Below are 22190 nucleotides of genomic sequence, written 5' to 3'. Positions count from 1 at the left end.
CGCATCTGAAAGCTTCATTCGTGACGATGGTGCAAACGCTCGAATAAATTGCAGGCCACCCGTCTCATCCTCCCCAATGCTTAGGAAATCGGTCCTCGACTTGGGTGTAGAAAATCGGAAAGCACCAAACAACAACGAAACATGAAACTCACAGTGCACAGTTTATCAGCTCGTTGATGAATCAATTAGCGGCGAGAGGATGATTTTAAGATCTGCACGGCCAACGGATCGCTCGCGGTGGATTGGGTAAAGGACCGCCCGGTTCGTCGCCACAGCTCGAAGGTCATTCTCATGAGCAGCTCACCCAAAACGCCCTTAGTCATAGTGCCGCCGGACGGCCGGCGCACGTCAGAACACACGCCCGGGCTAGAACAGATCGGGATTATGGTGTTTCTTCTCTTGTTTTTGTGCGCTCTGCTTTAATTTTTCGCGGCGCCCGACAAGGGGAGAGCTGGTAAAGAACGGCAGAAAAAAAGTTACCCCATCCCTGATAGCGCTGCTTAACCATAAGAAATCATTCTATCTGCCAGAATGCAATTTAACGCGAATCATTCGGCCCGTACGGTGAGAAAATTTCTAATCTGAACCTTACCATCTCGCTCCCCGTACGCGAATCTAGCCAGCTTACCGAGTCAAACCCTTTTCGTTGTCTGTTTTGTTGAGAACAGTACGATAAGGCTGATTTAATGGCTTCTTTTTTTTTGCTGCTACTGTGTTATATTGTTGTTCTATTTGGAACGGCAACAGGTACAATGTTGCTGCAGAACTGCTGCAGCTGAAAATTATATCCCATAAAGTCAGCGATGCAGTTGACATGGGCTGCAGGTGTCAAATCCCCCTATTGTAACAGAGAAATAAAAGGAAAAGGGGTTAATCTCGGAAATAGCTGCCCCTTTACAGCCCTTTAAATGTACAAGTAATGGAAGGTTTTCCTCAATATGAGCTCGATATTTGGGAATGGTTCATCGGTTTGAGCACAATCATTACTAATAACATAAGGTATAGTACTAAGATTCTTCATCTCGGTATTGACTAAGATTAGTCACTAAGCATTGCTAAATAAGACGATAAGATACAATAATATCTTTTAAAAATGAAAATACTTCCAAAATATCGACTCAATTCTTAGTTCAAACATTTCAAGACGACAGTTGTGAGCATCATTTTATTGAGCATTATCGCTCACAGCGCACGACGCTTCTACACCCCCGGGTTGGTAGAGAAAGGCAAAACGCTGCAACCTTCAAACGCTGGGACCGCACGCGGAAAGGTTCTGGTCAAGAACGACCCACTGGACAATTGGTGGCGTCGGTGCGGAATCATCCGCTTCTTATTACCCATCCGAGATTGACGCTGACCGGAAAATATTAATTATCACGTTCAGATCGCCGACGAGCAGCGAGCTAGCAGCGTCTTCAAAATAAGATCTCGTTTTTTTCCCTCTATCTCCCCGTTTCTCTGTAGGAGCTCTTTTTGTAATTAATTTTTCACTGCATGCTACCGCCATAATTGAAACGCGCGTGCATTAGTGCACGATTTGTCATGGGAAAACAGTGCCGATCGATTGCGAGTGCCGGGTGGAAAATTGTCCAGAACTGTTTCGTTCGCGATCTGCGCTCGAACCTCGATTCGGCTAACCGATTAGTGTTCACCCGTTTCTTGCAAGGGCTTTGCAGTGTCGCGGCAGTAAACAATGAAGAAGCATCGCGCGTGTTGATCACGCACATTGTTGCGTTCGCCTGAATGGGGCGACCCAATTAGGGTGGAAGGCTCTGTAGCCAGCGCATTTAAATCCAAACGACTTATTCTTCAGCCGGCAAAACCTTCACTTCCGCGCGCATCTGCCGGTTCCGAGTTCCGAGATACTATCTGCCCCTTGGTTCGAGGGTCATCGATTGGGGTTGTAATTCTTGGTTTAAGGTTTCATCAATCCGTCTACAGTTACCTTGACACGGCCGCGTGCACGCTACCCAGTATCGAGCAGATCAACGAGACGGTGAAGAACAGGAACAGTGCCAGAGCGGATCTGTCTCGTTCAAGGAAGGTACCGATTAGTGCGTGCAGATGTGTGAGGAAAAGTGGTAGCAGCTTACCGATTTGCATCCAGCAGCTTGAGCCAGATTTGAAGGCAAATACGCGTGAGGGTCACCCACAGCAGCATCACGGTTTCGAGCACACAGCCGGAAAGTTTGATCGTCTGCATGACGCACGGCTTCCAGCGCTGCCAGACGGTTGCATTTTCCGACGTCGACGTTTGCCGGCTCGCGTACGGGATCTGCTCCGTGGTGCTGTTCTCCAGCAGCGTCCGCAGGTACTGCAGATGCGGACAACGTTCCGCCGCACAGGAACAGTTCATGGCTTTTTGTTTTTAAATTTAGTTTAGAAAACGGGTAATTTTGTGTAGAAACTGGAGAAACGTTCTGATTCCCACCGCAAAACTGTCACTGGTTGGTTTGCAACAGTTTTTGTTGGGAGTGAACGGAGCACTCCATAGGCTGCTGTGTTTAGACCTTCAACAGCAGCCGGAGTCGGTTGCTGCCAGGCAACCATGCGCTCTTGAGATGGTTGTGCCAGCGCGTTTCCTTATTGCTCGCTTAGCATACAATCGATCGCCTTGGAAAGTAGGAACTACCCGGAGAAGAGCTCTAAAACGGGCGTGGTACGCAAATGAAGATGAAAATGGTGTTCGGGAAATAGTTTTGGGGGTTAGAATGCCGAGCAGTTCTTAGGTGTAGAATGATGGCCCATCCGGCACATCCTGTGATAGAATTATCATTTAAACAGCGTACGCTCAGCAGGAAGCATAGCTAATGACATGTTCATGTCTAACATTCTTCGTGATTAATGTCACGAGTATAGTATAAGTACTACCGAACTTAAATAGGTTTAAAAATAGACACCTTAAGGAAAATGTTAAAAATCTAGAGATATGTATAACCAGTAAGCATAAAAATGTGCCGATCTTATTTTACATTCATATTTCTTAGAAAATGTAACGCAGCTTTGACGTTTCTATCCAAATTTAAGATTATTCAATCAACTACAAACATGTGTTTGCTTTCCGTTGCTAATGCTTTTTGTTTATAAATAAGATATGTACTACTCTTTGTCGACGATAGTTCGATCTACCTTAAATTTTGAGATAGTAAAAACGATCCAATAGGTCGTAGAATGCAGCAACAATGACATCTGATTTCTGACGTAAGCAGCTGAAGTACCTCTAAACCTTTGGAAGCAAAGTATAGGATTTCATTGTCGGAATAGGCTCAAGTAAGCTACTCAAGTAGCAGCTTTAAAGTACCCGTTAATAGGGTCTTAAGGTTAATTGCCCCACCACGTCATAATCCAACTTTTAAACAGCGATCTTTGAAATGCCATGGAATATCTTTTCTATGACTAAAATGTGTCGTACAGTTCCTCATTTTGATATTGATTGAACACAGAAGAGGACCAAGCTATGGTAATATATTGCCTTTTTGTGATGTGTCTCTTTACCGTCGTGTGATTAACAACTTAATGTATGGCCGCCGTTTTTTTTTTCGGTGTTCCTTTCCACGAAGATTTTATAAATGCTCCAGTTGCTGGTTCATGGCTTAAATTACCACAAGGTGATATTTTTAATTGCTTCAATATCCATTCTTTTTCGCAGTTGTGTGCCTAATAATCATGGCAACTCAACAATTGACATCAAAATATGTTAAGTTTAGCAAAAACTGAATTTATTTCAAGTACTAAATCCCTTTTCCTTTACACCGAACATATGAGAAATTCTACACTTACGCATACAGTGCCCAACACTTTGAGGTACAACGTTTCTCGTGCACTCCCGTAAAATTATAAGCGCCTGGTACTATGCAATGCGCACTACGGTGGCAGTGGTGAATTCAACAGAACACGAAATCACCAATTCAAACCACGTGACTGCAAATCCGTTACGAATTGTTGGCCATCGTTGTGCGAATCCAATCGTGGTAGTAAGAGACGCGCGCAAACCCATCCGGATATCCGAGCCCGCACGGAACGCCAAAGTTCACCACTCCGACCAACTTTCCCTCGTACACCAACGGACCACCGGAATCACCCTTGAAGAAGAGTTGATGTTGGGTATCAAATGATTTGAAACAAAAGTTATCTCTCGTAAATTACTCACATTGCAGGCGCCCTCGCCAGACCGGGTCAGCGTGCAAAGGTGTCCCACGTCGACATGTTCGGGATAAAGGCTCTTGGCCTTGCAGTCTTCGTTCGTGAGCGTTACCACGTTCAGGCTCTGTAGCAGCGTTGGCACACTTCCGTCAGCACTGGTGCGTCCCCAGCCGGTCAACCGTACGGTAACGTTCGCCGGGACAACCTGTTCCGAGTATTCGATGCTTTGCACAATCTCCGAAAACTGTACCTCCTCCTTCAGACGTATCAAACCGATATCGTTGCGGAACTCGGGACTAGCGTAGTTGTGGTGAAACAATTGGTCCGGTTTGTATAGCTGGCCGCCCTCCTTCAAACTGTTTGTACCGACAAGCACTTGAATGTTGGTCGGTTCATGACTGTAAATCAAATTTGAATGTGATTATTGTATACCAGTGTGTTTTGGAGGATAAACGTACCCAACAATACAGTGTGCTGCCGTCAGTACCCAACGGCTGTTCAGCAGAGAACCGCCACAGTTATGACCGTGGCCGGGTATCTGCAGCGACACTTGATAGGGTGCTGATCCATTTTTCGCCACCTCTCCTCCAACTACTCGGTAGCCGTCGTCTAGCACCAGTTTCGGTAGTTTAGCTGCACTCACTACCAAACATGCCGACACAAGAATGAACGCTTTCCTTAGCATGATGCTATTTGACGATTCTCGGGAAGGAAAAACACACTAATGCTCTTGTGGAACGACTGATGCTCTCGTTTTGCTGCTTCGCTTATATACTGCTGATATGTTATCATCAGCTGTATTCTCAAGTAGATTTTCTACGACAGCGTTGATAGTTTACAACTAGAAAGGTAGAACCATGAACAAGTGCAACGTGTTTTGAAGAAGCTCATCGCTGGAATGTTGTCTCGTATTTTGATCATTCAAATCCAATTGCACGTGTATCGGCTGTACTAATTATGGCAATACCCGGTTTAGACAACGAAAACCCGCTGACAGTCCAGTAAGACAAGCACTTGAGCTTTAAGTAGCACCTCACGCGATATTCCATGCTTATCAATAATTGTATAAATATAGAAATTGTAGTCGTGTGCCGACATTAGTAATCAGTCAAACACAGCGGCGGATCTAACGGTAGGCGGACTAGGCGGTCGCCTGGGGCCCCGCCGATTTAGGGGCCCCGTAGATCGCCATTCTATAGTATGCCGTATGGAAAGAGTACTAGCGACAAGGGCCCCCAGAAGGATGGCCGATGGGGCCCCGAGGTTGGCGAAACATTTGCACCCCCCCCCGTCAGCAAAAATTTTAGAGTTTGCGACAGATGATTTGCGAAGGATTTGATTTGCGAAGGGGGCCCCGCTGAATCAATTGCACCCCCCCCCCCCCCCCGTCAGCAAAAATTGAAGAGTTTGCGACTGATGATCGAAGGGGGCCCCGACGGCATTTCAACTTTACTGTTCAATCTCCCAACAGCAACTTTAGTGCCGCTAAAAACCTCCCCCCCCCAAACAAACAACATTAACCATTACAGAGGGCCTCAACTCGTCGTTCCGCCTAGGGCCCCCGATACCCTTGATCCGCCACTGGTCAAACATTTGTGAAATCTTAGAAAAAGAGAGATATTAGTTCTACAAAATCGTATTATGTTGTATATTATGTCCACACATACGATGTGAACCTTTCCGATTTGTGTATGCCTTTGATTGACATTGATTTCTTTTCAGACGATTAATTTACCAGACATCTGTTTGTTGATTCGGTTGATCCCCTCACTTCAAACCAATTATTAAATCCGGGCCGCTCTGCACTGCACTATGGGCCAACACCACCACACAGATCAGTGGCGTTGAACCTATTCGAACGCGATGGGTTATTATTATTTGTTGTGTACATTTTTCTCAATTAAAAGAAAAGCAAAATGATCATATTTTCATAAAATTATTCTTTTTTATAGTATAATATATTAATAATATATTATAGATATATTTTTCTTTAAAGTAGTTGTTTTTTCTACGTCAACTTTAAACCACAACATACGAGTTTATTCGGTCTTTTTGAGTTTTTTGAAGTCAACAAATTGTTGAATAATTACAACCACTTCATGTCAATAACTGTGCCGTTTTGCCGGCCAGTGATCTACCGGTGATCCTCAAATCTTAGGACGATTGCGTATGCGATGTTTTTTTAATGTCCCTCAATCTCCTATGCAACAGTGACACTGATAAAAAATGTCTGACGATTAAGACACCGTCGCCTTATCACTGCAAGCCGAAATTCCATTCCGTGTCAGTTTCTCACTAATCTCCTTAATCTATTAGACCGTGCCGCACCTCACCGGTAAGAGGTAAGAGACTTTTGGACCCATGCCTATATCTACTTTGCTTACTTCGCAGATAAAAAATGTATCTGCTCTAATTATTCCGAGAAACGCGATGAACTGATTGTAACGTATATCTAGCTCCTTGAAAATTCCTTGAAAATTAGGTAACATTTCAAAAACTTATCTTAACAATTCGTGTCATAGCATTGCCTTGGAAAAAATCCGTTTCCTAAAGTATGCGCAACTGATTTGCTAAAGTTGCTTTACTGCTCATGGTATCGCGTATGCTGTCGAAGGGTTTGTAACATTAACTACCACGCCGCCAGTTTCCGGTATGGGAGGTGTACCCGCTCCTGCACCGTTGAAGGTGGATATGAACACGTTGACCAGCGTTACCATAAACACACCCGCCACGGAAAGATTGTTCATGTGCGAGGCTGCCTTTATCTCACTTCTGTTCTTCATGTTGTATCTGTTTTCACACAAAAAGACAACGCTCAGAACTGACAGCAGCATCTCTCACACCACACTAGAACTTACCTATTCACGTACAGCATCGATAGGCCAACGACTACCTGCATCACGAGACTGACGATGATCAGCATCAGACTGGTCATGTAGTACGGATGCTTGTCCCCCAGATCGATTACGTACCGCAGCTGATTCGTGTTTGCCGACAGCAGGGCAATGTCCATCATGTTCTGGGCGAACGATTTCTTCTGCACGAAGCTGCTCAGCTCTGCATTAATCTAAGGGGGCAGTAAAGACATACTTGTGAGCTCGTGCACGACTGTCGACAGCACAAAGTGTTGCATTGTTTACTTGTTTGTTGGTGGGTTCACGCTGGTCCGACTCTTCTGGAATGGAATTATATCATCAAAACATTGCAACATTGAAATGCCCGATAACGCACTTACCACTTTTCTGCAGTTGAAGTTGTCCCTTTTCCTGGTCACATATCTCCGGGGCAGGGTATGGTTTCTGAAGGAGAGGATCGTTTGATTGATATGAAACACAAATAGCAAAACAAACTAAAATACTGTTCATGCATTACACTTTCTTGGTACAGCATTAAGCTGGTGTAGGCCTTATTGCTTCTAGCGCATGGATAGTGTTTTAGTTAGTGAATTTCTCAACTGGTAGAGAGAGGAACGTCTGTACTGATTGAACGCTTGCGCTAGACTCCTTCTTTATTCCTTGTTTCCTTCATTCGTCCCCTCAATACAATTCCCAAGCAACAAATTCAAGTGACAGAAGGTCATACGTTTATACCGTACAAATTCATTACTCAACATAGCCGCCCCCCGTTGAAAGGTAGCTTTCAACCCTTATTACGAAACCTCTCTTTCTTCCTTCTGTCCGGGCAGTATACAGATCTTGGTGATGGCTCTTCTGTAAATTCCATCCTTCGTTTTCACATCAACCACTCGAACCAAGCCGTCATCACCAGGATAAATCTTCAGCACTCGGCCGAAGCGCCATTTTAGAGGGGGAAGGTTGTCCTCCTTCAGCAGGACCATAGTGCCCTCCCGAACGTTGTCTCGCCTTGAAGTCCACCGGGTACGCGGATGCAAACCAGACAAGTAATCTCGATTCCATCGCTTCCAAATCCGCCGAACATACTCCTGCAATTGTTGATAGCGGTCCAGGCGGTTGCCTGGAATCTCAGCATAAGATGGCTCAGGGACCGATGTAAGCGCCCGTTGAATCAAAAAATGACCAGGTGTCAGAATTTCCAGGTCCTCTGGATCGTTGGAAAGTGCAGCTAACGGTCGCGAGTTCAAACAAGCCTCCACTTGAACTAAGATATTTTCCAGGTCGTCTCGCCGCAAGATACTGGATCCTATCGTAGCCTTGAGATGCCGTTTCAGCGACTTCACTGCGGCCTCCCAGATCCCACCGAAATGGGGTGACCGCGGAGGGATGAAGTTGAAGGTGATCCCTTCCGTTCCGCAGTAAGTTGTAACAGCATCCTGATGTTGTTGTTTCTGGAACAGCTCATACATCTCCTTGAGCGCTCGATCAGCTCCCCGGAAATTTTTGGCGTTGTCGCACTGGATTACGGATGGTTTACCGCGACGAGCTATGAAACGCTTCAATGTAGAAATGAAGGCTGGAGTAGACAAATCGGCAATAAGCTCCACATGTACTGCCTTGATCACAAGACAGACAAAAACAGCAACATAGCATTTGATTGGAGCAGCCTTCTTGTTGGTTTGTCTATAGAATAATGGACCACACAGATCCACACCAGTGTTGTAGAATGGGAGAACTGGGTTTACGCGTTCGCTGGGCAAATCTCCCATGATTTGCTCTGCCGTTGTTGGTTTGGATCGGAAACAACTTACACACTCATATACGACCTTTCGTGCCAGGTTGCGTACGCGAAGGGGCCAGAATCTCTCACGCAGGCTAGATATGAGTTCTTGTTGTCCCGCATGCAGATATTGTCGATGATAAGAACGCGCAATCAGTAGGGTTAATGGGTGAGAAAACGCTAAAATTATCGGATGTTTGCGTTCATACGAAACAGGCGCGTTTCGCAAACGACCACCCACACGTAGGATACCCTCTTTCAGAATAGGTGTTAGCGTTTTCAGTTTTGAGTTCGGCTTGACCGCTCCAGTTTGACGAACATCCCGAAGCTCCTCAGCAAAGGTTTCTTGTTGGGCCAGACGAACGAGCGTTAGAGACGCTGACACTAATTCATCTATTTTTAGAAACCCCTTTCGTAGATTTCCGCGGTGTGTCGGTTGACAATTGTACATGAATCGCAGCAGATATGCCGTAAGTCGCACCAATTTTTCGTAAGATGAAGAAAGATCGAATAGAAAATTTGGCGGTACCTGTTGAGATGTGGCTACAATCGATCGCTCTTCCAAATCTTCCGAGGAAATTTCAGTATTGGGTTTGTTCGTAGGCCAAGCTTGACTTGGAAGATGCAACCATGAGGGCCCTTGCCACCAAAGTTGGGAATCCATGAGCTGCAAAGGCATCATTCCCCTGGAAATAATGTCAGCTGGATTGTGCTCGCTGGCCACATAACTCCAAGGCATCTTGTAGGTTTGGTGCTGGATTTCCGCAACTCGGTTCGCAACGAACTGTTTCCAACGGGAAGGACTGCTTGAAAGCCAATGAAGAACTATCGTCGAATCAACCCAGAAGTTGATTTTAAGCTCCAATTTCACCCCTTGCTTCACCTTCTGCCATAAGTGTGATAGTAACAACGCTCCCGACAACTCGAGCCGTGGAAGGGACACGTTTTTCTTCCGTTTGGTATTAGGTATCGGTGCCACCTTTGACTTAGCACATAACAACCGTACTGAGACTTGGCCATCGGACGATTCTGCTCGTATGTAGATACAGGCGCCATAAGCCCGTAGGGAAGCATCACTAAATCCGTGAGCTTCAATTCGCACTGTTCCACCAATTGCTCGTCGTGGAATTGTCAAGCTAGTCAGATCAGCGAGTTGTTCTCTGAAGCGCAACCAGAATTGTTGCCGTTCAGACTCCAAAGGTTCATCCCAGGTATTTTCGTTCTTCCAGAGCTCCTGCATGAAACACTTTGCTACTACAATGACTGGTCCTAACAGTCCAAGAGGATCGAACAACTTAGCTGCGTCTGATAACGCAATGCGTTTGGTGATGATTTCTGATTCCTTCCAACCAGGCACACTAAACCCTAGCTGGTCCGATGATGGCATCCATCTTAAACCCAAAGCCTTGATGGATGTGCTGCGATCGATGTTCAAAACATCTCCCTCGATTTGTAGTTCAGCTGGTATTTGCTCCAGTAACTCAGACGAGTTTGAAGCCCATTTGCGCAGGTGAAATCCTGCCGATTGTAGAAGCTGATTTATTTCGCTGCAAATAATCCGGCCATCTTCAACAGATTCCACACCGGTGATCATGTCATCCATGTAAAAATCTTGCTCGAGGACCTTGGATGCCCTGGGATATCTTGTTTCTCCTTCCTTAGCCAACGCTTGCAGACAACGGGTGGCCAAGTAAGGTGCGCAGGCTGTGCCGTACGTAACGGTTTTCAGCTGATAGATGCGAATTCTATCATCAGCAGATTCTTTCCACAGGATGCGTTGAAGTGGACGATCGGATTCCTTCACCCAAATTTGGCGATACATTTTTCAATGTCAGCCAAAATCGCAAATCTGGGTACTCTAAATCGGAGTAACAACGACAAAAGATCATCTTGCACTGAAGGTCCCACCATCAGTGCATCGTTGAGGGATACCCCTGTATCAGTAGAACTGGATGCATCAAATACGACTCTTAGCTTAGTCGTGAGGCTGTCGGGTCGTACTACACAATGATGTGGCATGTAATATGTCTTTCCAATGTCATGGCGGTCAGATGGAATTTCTTCCATGTGTCCTAGATCGAGATACTCCTGTAGGAATTTAGAATATTCCTGCTTCAATTTCGAGTCGATATTTAATCGCCTACAGAGCGATTGTAGCCGCCGTGATGCAGCTTCATAAGAGTCACCTAGTTGATTAAGCCTTTCAGTACGCGTTGGTAAGGCTACCACGAAACGGCCTTCGTGGTCTCGTGAAGTTGTTTGTACAAATGCTGCCTCACACTCAGCTTCCTCGACGGATAACATCGCAGGGGAGTAGCAGCCTTCCAGTTCCCAAAACCGGCTTAGTTGGTCATTCAGCGTCATGACGTTGAGCACTAAGGAAGAGTGTGTTAGACCTTGGCTTACCTGACCTGAGACAATCCAACCCAGCTCCGTGTTTTGCAGTAGTAGTTTTGGGCTATTCAACCGAAGAATGTTACCCAAAAGTAGATCGTTGTAACCTTCTCGCCCAATAAGTAGATCAATTGGCCCTGGCTCATAGAAATGAGGATCCGCCAACGTCACTCCCTTCGGTAGGTTCAATCCTTCCGGATTGACTGCATGTGCTGGCTGGTCCCACGTCACTTCTCGCAGCACATGGAACTTCCAGCTTGCCTTGAAGGTAGAGCAGTGAGAGTGGATAGCAAGGCTCACAGAATGATGAGACGAATGCTGTGCCTTCCCTATTCCACCAAGCAGATGATGCTCGTTCCTCTTCTGGACTCTCAACAGCTGTACCAATCGTTCCGTAACAATGTTGATCTGTGAACCTCCATCCAGTAAAGCTCGAGCCCAGATACGTGTTCCGTCAACATTCACTACTTGTACCATTGCTGTTGGTAACAGGATTATTTTTTCGAAATTGTTGCGCGCACAATGTTGAACAATAGAAGCCGGTGTAGCTGCTTCTGCATTTGATGTAGACGGCAGTGATGACGCTGATGCTAATGACGACTGATCAATTGGAGAATTCGGTTTGTGAAGCATCGTATGATGATTTCGCTGACATACACGGCAAGATCCGGACGAACAATCCTTTCGCTGATGACCCGCCGACAAACAGTTAAAACACAACTGTCCGTTCCTCACTAGCTCGTGTCGCTTTTCCACAGATGCATTTCGAAACACTTCGCACAGGTACGCAGCATGTGAAGCCCTTTTGCAGAATGAACAAACCTTTGTGGCCGGCTTAACCACGCTGTACACTTCGTTGCGGGTTTTCATTCTGACTCCAGCTGTTGTTGCTTCACTTGTTCTATTCCTGTCTGGAGCCATGGCTTGCATAACAGTTGCTTGGCTGCGAAGGAATTTCATGATCTCGTCATACGTGGGAACATTGGTTGAGCTATGATGTATTTCCCATTGTTTAAGTGTGGCCAGGTCTAATTTAGAGCAGACCATGTGAGCTAAGAGCACGCTCCATCCTTCCGTGGCCACTCCCATTCTAGTCGTCATTTTAACACCACGCTCAAAACTGTCAATTAAAGAAATCAGTGATTCGTATGATTCCTTTTTCATGTGTGGTATCGCAAATAATCCATCAAGATATCGTTTCACCACTAGCTTTTTGTTTTCGAATCGCGATTTCAATACTTCCCAGGCAACAGAATAATTTGCGTCGGTGATTTCGATGTCTCCTACTACGTTAAGAGCATCCTTTTGAAGAGAGCCTTTTAAGTATCGTAGCTTGTCTACGTCGGCTAAATTCTTATTGCGATCAATAAGACTGAGAAAGGCATCTCGAAACGGTAACCAATCTTCCATCTTTCCATCAAAAGTTGGCAAGCGCATTTCGGGAAGTTTTGTGTGTGGCATGGTATCGCGTGTTGGTGTGGAAACTACACTTGATGACAAGTTTCTTTCAATTGCCAATGAAAGCTCAAAATGGCGGTTCTCGAAAGAGGCGTACTCTTCTTCTTCTTGTTCGAACTGTGCATTGGAAGAAGAAACCAAATTGTTGGTGTGCCATGTTTCATATTCCGTGGATAGCATCGACAAGCGTGACGCACATCCTTTCAGAAAAGCGGCATCCGCTCTTGTTGCATGCTGTAGTGCTTGATCAATGCGGTCCAGCCTTTGGTCGAAATGCTGACGCATTCGCTTTCTTTTCTCCGCCAGCATTGCTGCTGTTGGAAAAGTAGGACTTGAATTTACTGATTCAAAACCTTCAAACTCACTCTCCGAAGCTTCTCTTGCCACGGCTGCCCTCAGTATTGGATTGGCTTGGACATGATCGCTGTCTGATGCAGCTTGCACATGTGATACACGATGCGATGCGTCTTGTTCCTCAAACGCCGCCGACGTCGTTGGAACTGGTGAACCAGGCATTTTCACTTGTAACAAAAACACTTTTCACAACACTGAATGTTCGTAAAATAGTTCAATTTGTCCCGTACACTACCCGTAGAATTAATTCAAACCACGCGGTTTTATTGTTCGCACACTCACGCACACACCCGGATTAACACGCGCGGATCGTATTCTTCGCATACACTCACACACGCACACACTCGGATTAACACACGCGAAACTTTGCTTTACCCGAGAAGAGAGAATTGTTCACTCGCGCACACGCTCACTCCGTTTGAATAACGCGCGCGAACCTTTATCTTAACCCGAAAAGAGAGAATTGTTCACTCGCGCACACGCTCACTCCGTTTGAATAACGCGCGCAAACCGTATTGTTCACAATACGTTTGTTAGCACCGACCACGTTTTCCACGAATTAAAACGTTCGATATGCCTTAAGCAGGGAACTTGCCTCCTTGCACTGAAAACACTTCTTGCGTATTCGAACGACTGATGATCGATCACAAGCAAAAAGATACCGTACCGACCGCGTTTCCACAGATTGAAAACGTTCGATGTACGTGTATAGGGAACTTGCTCACCTACACTTGAAACATACAACTTTGAATTCAATGTTCACTAACACTTGAACAATGTATTGTTCAACAAGCGTCCAAAAGACTGAGGCTTGACCGTCAGAAACAATAACTGGCACCGACCACGTTTCCACGTATTGAAAACGTTCGATATGCTTTGTACAGGAACTTGCAAACCTGCACTGGTAATTTCTTGTGAATTCGAACGGCAGCGGTTCGACGACACACAATAATGTATCGCACCGACCACGTTTCCACAGATTGAAAACGCTCGATGTGCGTGTGTAGGTAACTTGCGCACCTACACTGGAACAAACGATACCACCAACGACGTTCCACGAATTGGAAGTCAGGTACTCGGTTTGTGGGAACACTTGCACTCCCGCACTGAAGCTACACAACACTTCTCACCGAAAACGTTCTACACTTTGAACGCTCGATGCACCAAATGTTGCGTATCTGGACTTCACAATTAAGCCACTTGTGAAGTGCACGATCTAACGCATGCGTATGCTCAAGTATGAGCCTGTCCGAACGCGCACGGCTATTTTACACGCACACTGAATGTCCTAGTGTCCAACTCACACTGTGACACTCGCGCGAACAATACACTGCCGTTATGCACACTTCCTCAATCTCTCTACGAGTATCGAAACAGCAAACGCACAATACACTGCCACTAATGCACCCGTGTGCAACGAATTGTCGTTATCTCGATAGCCAATTCTATCCGGTTCTACGAAGGACCATAATGTTTTAGTTAGTGAATTTCTCAACTGGTAGAGAGAGGAACGTCTGTACTGATTGAACGCTTGCGCTAGACTCCTTCTTTATTCCTTGTTTCCTTCATTCGTCCCCTCAATACAATTCCCAAGCAACAAATTCAAGTGACAGAAGGTCATACGTTTATACCGTACAAATTCATTACTCAACAGATAGCTTGGTTCGTCATTTTCCGATTCCACTACACTGTTGAAATCGTTGTCGTCGCTGTCGTGATCGTTCCCAGGAGGGCCCGTTCTTGGGCCTGGTCTAAAGCTCACCAGCTCAGACATCTTGAGGGCACTATTCACTCTACAGCTGAAAAGACACGACTGAGGCACGAGGAACAGGTTTTGATAAAAACGGTCCAAAACTGAGCGGTATCTTTGATACGACGCTTTCTTGTTATCGAAAAGATTGTGTGCACACAACTGGACTGATAAAAGCAGATTTAAATCAATGCCAATGGGACGTCACACGAGAGTGGCTGATATGGAAATCTAAATGAGAAACAGAGTTTGAGTAACTCATTTTGGAGAGTAATTTAAACAAACAAAAAAAAGGACGATAGACTTGAACTTAAACAGCTCTATCACATCTTGAAGAGTTTAAAAATAGATTTATTCAAATTAGTCGAAATTGAATAAATTTCTTGAATAAAAAATGAATTTCTAACGTCATCTCTAGATTTAAATTAACAATAATAATTATAAAATATTTCCATAATTTTATGACAAGTTTTCCATAATTTTATATTTTATTATTTCGCATTCATTAGCTTATCTCAACTACACTGCAATAGATCACTTTGAATTGTTAGCCATCGTCGTGCGAACCCAATCATGATAGTACGAGACACGGGCAAAACCGTCCGGATATCCTAAAGCACATGGAACGCCAAAGTTCACCACTCCGACCAGCTTTCCTTCGTACACCAGTGGGCCACCAGAGTCACCCTGGGAAAATAAAATCTTTAGTATATACAAATACATATCAGTTAATATTATATAAAATCACTTACATTGCACGCTCCTTCGCCTGTTTTAGTCAGTGTGCAAAGATGTCCAACATCCGTATAGCCTGGATCGCCTCCCTTCTTATTGCAATCCTCGTTGGACAGCGTTACAACGTTCAGGCTCTGCAGCAGCGTTGGTGATGGTCCGTTTGCACTAGTACGACCCCAGCCCGTCAGCCGTACCGTCGCATTGGCCGGAACCGCCTTTTCCGAGTACTCCACACTCTGCACAAGCTCCGAGAACTGTACCGGTTGCTCTAGTCGCACCAAACCAATGTCATTATGGAACCGGGGAAGATTGTAACGGCTGTGGTACAGCAGCTTGTCAACCTTCAGGAGTTCGCCTCCCTCCTTGAGACTGTTTGTGCCGACGAGTACCATCAAATCACCGGGAGCATGTCTGTGACGATAAAATATAAAACTCGATTATCAAAGACACTTACGTCTACGGTAAAGTCGACACATACCCGACCAGACAGTGTGCTGCCGTTAGTACCCATCGATCGTTTAGCAGCGATCCTCCACAGTTGTGACCCCAGCCGGGAACCTGCAGCGATACCTGGTACGGGGCCGAACCGTTCTTCGCTACCTCTCCTCCAACTACTCGGTTGACGTAGTTGTCATCCAGCACCAGTTTTGGCACCTTGGCTGCACTTACTACTAGGAGTACCGAGGCAACAGCAAAGACCTTTCGTAGCATGATGCTATTGGGAGAATTGGTACTGTTTGGTACACCGTCGGCGAACGGTTACACTTTTATACCACACATCAACCCCTTTATCTACTTGGAGTAGTTTCATTAGGTTAATCTTCTAACCTTCTGCGATGATCCTACACGCAAGCTTAATGATAGGCCGCAGCGAAACCTCAAGAGTGCATTCAGATGTAAGATAGTAAAACTTTATGGCCAAGATCACAACAAACGCATCTTTGTCCCTGTGGGGAGATTTGCACTCATCGTTATATCATTGCAACGCAGCAAAAAAATACAATAAATTTCATGTGACCGATACATTTGCTTCGTCGAGGAAATGACGTATGATGCTTTTGTGCTGCTTCGGTTAACATCAAATGCTACACATTATCGATAATCGAACACGATTAGACCCCGTGTAAACCCCTGTCTGGACGATGTCAAGAGTGCTCCAAACCGAAGCGATTGAAAGTGAATCCGTAAAGCTAGAACGTGCATCAGGAAGTGGCACACAGTATCGCAATGAGCGCCAAGTTCACATCCGATCAGCTTTGATCGCCCACTTGATTATTCTACAAGTTTTTGTTTTGTTCGTCTATGCAGTTGGAGCCATTGGAGGGAATTTCCCAGTCGCGGTTCCAATTGTCGTGTGCCCTTAGAGAGCTCTATGGTAGAGTACACCATAAACCTGGCTAATAAAGGAAAAGTGAGACATAATACAGATTAAATTATATTTAAGAAAGGTTTAAACGCAAACGCAGTGTATTCCAGGGCAACAAGATACTTGAGACTTGATAAAAAAAAATAATAAGGAAGGTATTTCAGCGAAAGATTTCTCTTCCTTCACGGTCAGGAGGCACAGGGATGATTTGTTCGGGATCCCTGATAATCCGGGATCAAGGAATGTTTATGATTTGTGTTGTTGTGTGGAAACAACAAAGAAATGTTTTCTATTCTTAGAGTGAAGTTTACAAGAATACTTTGCCGTCCCACCCATTGGATCTCGTTTGAAAGCGATGAAGAAAAGTCTGAGACAAATATATGGTATGGTCTTAAATCTGGATAGCAACTCTCTTTATTTTTTGGACATTCTTTCTTGCAGTGTGCCCGATGATCGGACACATTTAACCAAACGGATAACATGCTGGACTTCATCGGTGGGATATGGTCATCGGTGGGATATGTTCACAGAATCGATTCTTTGGACCGCAGAGCGCTTAGCTTAGGTTATGTAATACGCAGATGATCACCCAAACCAGTTGATAGACCTATTGTTGTGTCCGCACAAATGAAACGTGAGACGGTGTGGACGGCGCAAACAGAATATGTTATATTATCACTATCTTTGGTATGGGTACAATAAACATGGGTAATAAATAATATAAACGCAACACACACAACGCGGGGAGAGGACGACTAGTCCTTCTCGCGCCGCGATCCTCACTAAGGACGTCACCGGATGACAGCCCTGCTGTCAACAGTGAGCCCTCAGGATGAGGCAGCGGTCTGTCCACAACACCTATAATTACTGATATCAAATGATGTTACAATCATATTGGTCAATATTGGCAGGCTACGTGGTCATTTTTCCATAAAATGAAGACTGTCCGTCTTTCAGTGGACCACATACATTGCATAACTTTTATCATATTTATGCGTGGTGTTCCAAGATTTTAAAAGATATCTGCCTGATTTTTTGCAGTGACATAGCTGAAAAGTGCCCTCAACGATGTGTGTTTTTTTTTTCGATATTTGGTCTAGAGAACTATACAGTGTTACGAGCCGAGCCTCTCCGGCAGGCCACGCGAAGGATTGGCTATCAGCAAGAGTGGCAGGGTCGTAGCGGAGGAGAAACAAGCAGCACTTGTGAACAGAGTCTTTGACATTTTGCCTACTAACCAGTCCTTCCCGCTAGTTGCTTCTAACCCAAAGGTTGTGAAGCCTATGCAGACGGAAGGGGGTGTTTGGCTTGGAAATCCAGGGGTTCTGTCCTTTTTCGGATTATATTATTATTATTAACGGATAAGGATAAACAATGGTTAGTAGCATCAAATTGGTGAAGAAAGAAATTTATAATCGCGTGCGTAGCAGTACAGGGTGCCTCAAAGTCAGGTAATAAGGGAAAGTATGAGATGTCGGGTCTCGTAGTACAGTCGTCAACTCGTACGACTTAACAACATGCCCGTCATGGGTTCAATCCCCAAATAGACCGCGCCGCCATACGTAGGACTGACTATCCTGCTATGGGGGGGAATCAATTAGTCACTGAAAGCCAAAGCTCACAAGTGGGTACAGGCAGGCCTTGACCGACATCGGTTATTGAGTCAAAAGAAGAAGAATGAGATGTCCGACTTTATGTGGCCACTACTGTATGTGTATTTCATACCAATCGTATCGATTTCTTACTAATACATATGGCCAGACAGTTTCTTGCTCGCTAGCTTAGGTTATGAAACGAGCTCAAGTGTTCGTCGCATGAGATTTTTTTACACTTGATCGTACAACATGATCGGGTGAATTAAACATACTACCAGCATGTCTCCCGTAAAAAAGATTGATTGATTGATAAACCACAAGAACTAGAATACACTGAGAGGTGCCATTTTTGCAGAACCATAAAACTGTTTCTTTAACAGTTTGTTTATTTTTGTTCATTTCCTTCTTTGCTTCGCTTCCTGACGACCGAAACAAAGTGGATTAGAACAGCGGTCGGCAAACTTTTGAGGCAAAGGGCCAAATTTAGTAAATGATCTAAAGCCGTGGGCCAGGAGAATGCGGTTTTTCTATTATTGTGATTTAATTATTACATTATATAATTTTAGAAACAAAATAATTGGTTGATTATATCAAGCAATGCGATTGGTATTATTGCATTTTTCCTATAATTGTGTCCCATCGATTTGTTCTGCACCAACGTGATGCAAAAACTACTGTAACAATTTTGTAGCAAAAACTTAGGATGAATTGATGAAAATCGAAGGTACAACCTAAATCATCCATGTCTTCGTCCACCATGGTGAAAATTCCTAATAACTGACGAAAGGCAATTCGCAAAGTCTTTAATTTATTTGTGCAAATAATCTGAAATAATTCCCTTTCAACAGATGTAAAAGTAAAGAAATTATCTCTCCTAGTTTTTTTTCTACAGCCAGCCGAAAATGGCATATTTTCGTCACAGTCATTATCAGGTACACGGTGGCGGTGCAAATCGAACCACAAACCATGGTTGATTGAAACTTGTAGAGTTTAATTAAAACCAGCTCCGACAAGTCACAAAGCACAAGCGACAAACTTCACTTTAAAGTTTTAAAGTTTTTTACATTATCATGCAAAAATTACGGGGATATTCACCTCGAGCTCGAACATACTGAACGGTCCGTCATTCCACAGTACTTTAATTAAAAGTTGAAAAAGTACGATGGTTTAATATGGTATTCTAAAAGATATACAGTAATTTGTATACGAATAGTTTCTTCCCATCTTTCAAAATCAGTCAAATACTTTCGCGGGCCGGATTGAATGTTGTGGCGGGCCGCATTTGGCCCGCGGGCCGTACTTTGCCGACCGCTGGATTAGAATAATTCATGAATATGTTGTAAAAATTACAACCCCCCTTATTTATTTCAAACTTATCGTGTACACAAGTGGAATCCTATATGCTTTTCTGTATCTGTTAATTAACCAAGTCCTGTAAAGCCTAAGACAGTTGCAGGCTGCATCGTCAAATAAAAACAATACGCAGACAACGACTTCCTATGTTTGTACCCCATGCGACTGCCAGAGATCGAAATAACATAAGATATTATGTAAACCTTCCGGTTTACGTTCGATTTCAGGATGATACAAGACCCAATCATGAGCTTTTACTCACAGTAAATAGAAAATAACCCATCTTTAGGTTCTAACCCTTGAACAAATGACTTGTTTATTTGTCTTTACTGCACGAATTCCAATAGATACAGCTACATTTCATTACGAGTTGTTAGCCATCGTTGTGCGAACCCACTCATGGTAGTAGGAGACACGTGCGAACCCATCCGGGAATCCGCGACCGCACGGAACGCCAAAGTTCACCACACCGACCAGCTTTCCCTCGTACACCAATGGGCCACCGGAATCACCCTGTAAAACATCAAAGCTACTGCTTAATACTGTCGAATTTGCACACCAAAAATGCGATCACTTACATTGCACGCTCCCTCGCCAGCCTTGGTCAGTGTGCAAACATGCCCCAAGTCGACATTCTCCGGATTGCCCATCTTTGCCTTACAGTCTTCGTTCGACAGCGTTACAACATTCAGGCTCTGCAGTAGCGTGGGAACATTCCCATTAGTGCTGGTACGACCCCAGCCCGTCAATCGCACCGTCGCATTGACCGGGACCGCCTTCTCCAGGTACTCCACGCTCTGCACAAGCTCTGAGAACTGTACCGGTTGCTCCAGCCGCATCAAACCGATGTCATTGTGAAACTGGGGACGATTGTATCGGCTGTGGTACAGCAGCTTGTCAACCTTCAGAAGTTCGCCTCCCTCCTTGAGACTGTTTGTGCCGACGAGTACCATCAAATCACTGGGCTCATAGCTGTCGGGATAGAACATATCATCGTGAGCACTTGAACATCCAAGGCACTTTCTTCTACGGTAAAGGCAACACATACCCGACCAGACAGTGTGCTGCCGTTAGTACCCATCGATTGTTTAGCAGCGATCCTCCACAGTTGTGACCCCAGCCGGGAACCTGCAGCGATACCTGGTACGGGGCCGAACCGTTCTTCGCTACCTCTCCTCCAACTACTCGGTTGACGTAGTTGTCGTCCAGCACCAGTTTTGGCACCTTGGCTGCACTTACTACCAGGAGTACCGAGACAACGGCAAAGACCTTTCGTAGCATGATGCTTGTTGATGAGAATTCAAAAATGACGATATAACTATTCCTGCTGATAGAGCTACCGATTTGTGATTGGTGCTCTGTCTGGAAACTGTTGCGCTTTTATACAACGAACCGGTCGTTTTTCTTTTATCAATTTCGAGTAGTTACACTAGTGTCATGGCAGCGAAAAGATTATCCTGAACGGCCGGTTCAAGTGCATTAAATTGCTCAAGTTTATTGTTAAATGGCCAAGGAAATGAAACGTCGATTATCTAACGCGATTATTATAACGCACAAACACAATACAGTTGCTAGAAAGTTGTTCGCGTTCGTAAGATGGATGAAAGCGAATTAGAGCTGTCTGGACAACATTAGGAGGTGTTAATAAGCATGTGATTAGAACTAAACCGTAATATGGAAATACTTACATGGAGTAGTTTACTTTTATTGTATCTCTATTTTACGTTTGATGCACCTTCACCTTGATGGCTGTTCTTACTGAATAGTAAAATTGCTGCATAGCGTATTTTATCATAAATAATATTTTTCTTTTCTCCTGTTTCATCATTTCTCGTGCACCACTTGTGAATGGCTTGAAGCAATTCGATCTCTTCAATGTTTAAGCTATCACGATCGAGTACACTGCTGACCATTTCGTACGATAAATCCGATCGAGCAGACGAGCCACGTCTGCAATGGCACAAACATTTTCAGCCATCAACGCTCCATACAGATAATCCCACATTGCTTTCTCCAATGCAGTGATGCCAGTGATGACACGAAGTTATGGCTGAACACGCACTACCACGAAATCTGTTTCATTCGAAGCGGGAAACAACGATTGTCAAATCGAAATCGTACGTCCGACGTTATCTGTCAAATCCCATATAAAACTCGTCCGATGAGCGTTGACACGGGCCTTATAGGGGAAACATCACCGTTCAAATAGACATAGAGCGCGACGTTGGCAACGAAAAATAGCTCAAATTTCACTTCGTGTAGATCAAAATAGCTCATTTGACTCTGGCAACCAACTAGTTTTATACAGTGTCATACCTTTTATCCGGCTATCCGTTTATCTGTGCTGTTGAGAAATGACAGTTCATACAAAGGTGACATTGCGTTCTGAGAAGAATATTTGAAAAAA

At 44.6% G+C, this 22190-nt stretch overlaps 3 protein-coding genes across 5 annotated transcripts; all 3 read right to left on the bottom strand.

Moving 5' to 3' along the window:
- Positions 1 to 1122: 1122 nt before the first annotated feature.
- On the bottom strand, positions 1123 to 2494 carry LOC120897424. Its single transcript, XM_040302319.1, has 2 exons — positions 2094 to 2494; positions 1123 to 2026 (listed from the first exon to the last, which is right to left on the bottom strand). Exons 1-2 carry the CDS (start codon positions 2354 to 2356, stop codon positions 1942 to 1944), a joined length of 348 nt encoding a protein of 115 aa, XP_040158253.1. The 5' UTR covers positions 2357 to 2494; the 3' UTR covers positions 1123 to 1941.
- A 1203-nt stretch (positions 2495 to 3697) lies between these two features.
- LOC120894732 lies at positions 3698 to 21156 on the bottom strand. The gene is made up of 16 exons (XM_040297499.1): positions 20832 to 21156; positions 20362 to 20755; positions 20150 to 20296; positions 15948 to 16228; positions 15487 to 15880; positions 15273 to 15421; positions 14632 to 14783; positions 11185 to 11651; positions 8081 to 8614; positions 7379 to 7442; positions 7284 to 7318; positions 7002 to 7210; positions 6777 to 6933; positions 4602 to 4864; positions 4151 to 4541; positions 3698 to 4082 (listed from the first exon to the last, which is right to left on the bottom strand). Exons 1-16 carry the CDS (start codon positions 21062 to 21064, stop codon positions 3933 to 3935), a joined length of 4020 nt encoding a protein of 1339 aa, XP_040153433.1. The 5' UTR covers positions 21065 to 21156; the 3' UTR covers positions 3698 to 3932.
- On the bottom strand, positions 6151 to 7631 carry LOC120906521 (ninjurin-1-like). 3 transcript variants are annotated; one of them, XM_040318286.1, is made up of 5 exons: positions 7516 to 7631; positions 7379 to 7442; positions 7284 to 7318; positions 7002 to 7210; positions 6151 to 6933 (listed from the first exon to the last, which is right to left on the bottom strand). In XM_040318286.1, exons 1-5 carry the CDS (start codon positions 7531 to 7533, stop codon positions 6732 to 6734), a joined length of 528 nt encoding a protein of 175 aa, XP_040174220.1. In that variant the 5' UTR covers positions 7534 to 7631; the 3' UTR covers positions 6151 to 6731. The 3 variants fall into 3 exon arrangements, with proteins under 3 accessions (XP_040174220.1, XP_040174210.1, XP_040174203.1); XM_040318276.1 differs by having other exon boundaries at positions 7284 to 7315; positions 7379 to 7544; XM_040318269.1 differs by having other exon boundaries at positions 7379 to 7538.
- Positions 21157 to 22190: the final 1034 nt, after the last annotated feature.

The sequence above is a fragment of the Anopheles arabiensis genome, chromosome 2 (genome assembly GCF_016920715.1).
Source record: "Anopheles arabiensis isolate DONGOLA chromosome 2, AaraD3, whole genome shotgun sequence".
Classification (NCBI taxonomy): Eukaryota; Metazoa; Arthropoda; class Insecta; order Diptera; family Culicidae; genus Anopheles; species Anopheles arabiensis.
Note: the sequence above shows the minus strand (reverse complement) of the source record. Positions and strands in the feature narration are given on the sequence as shown.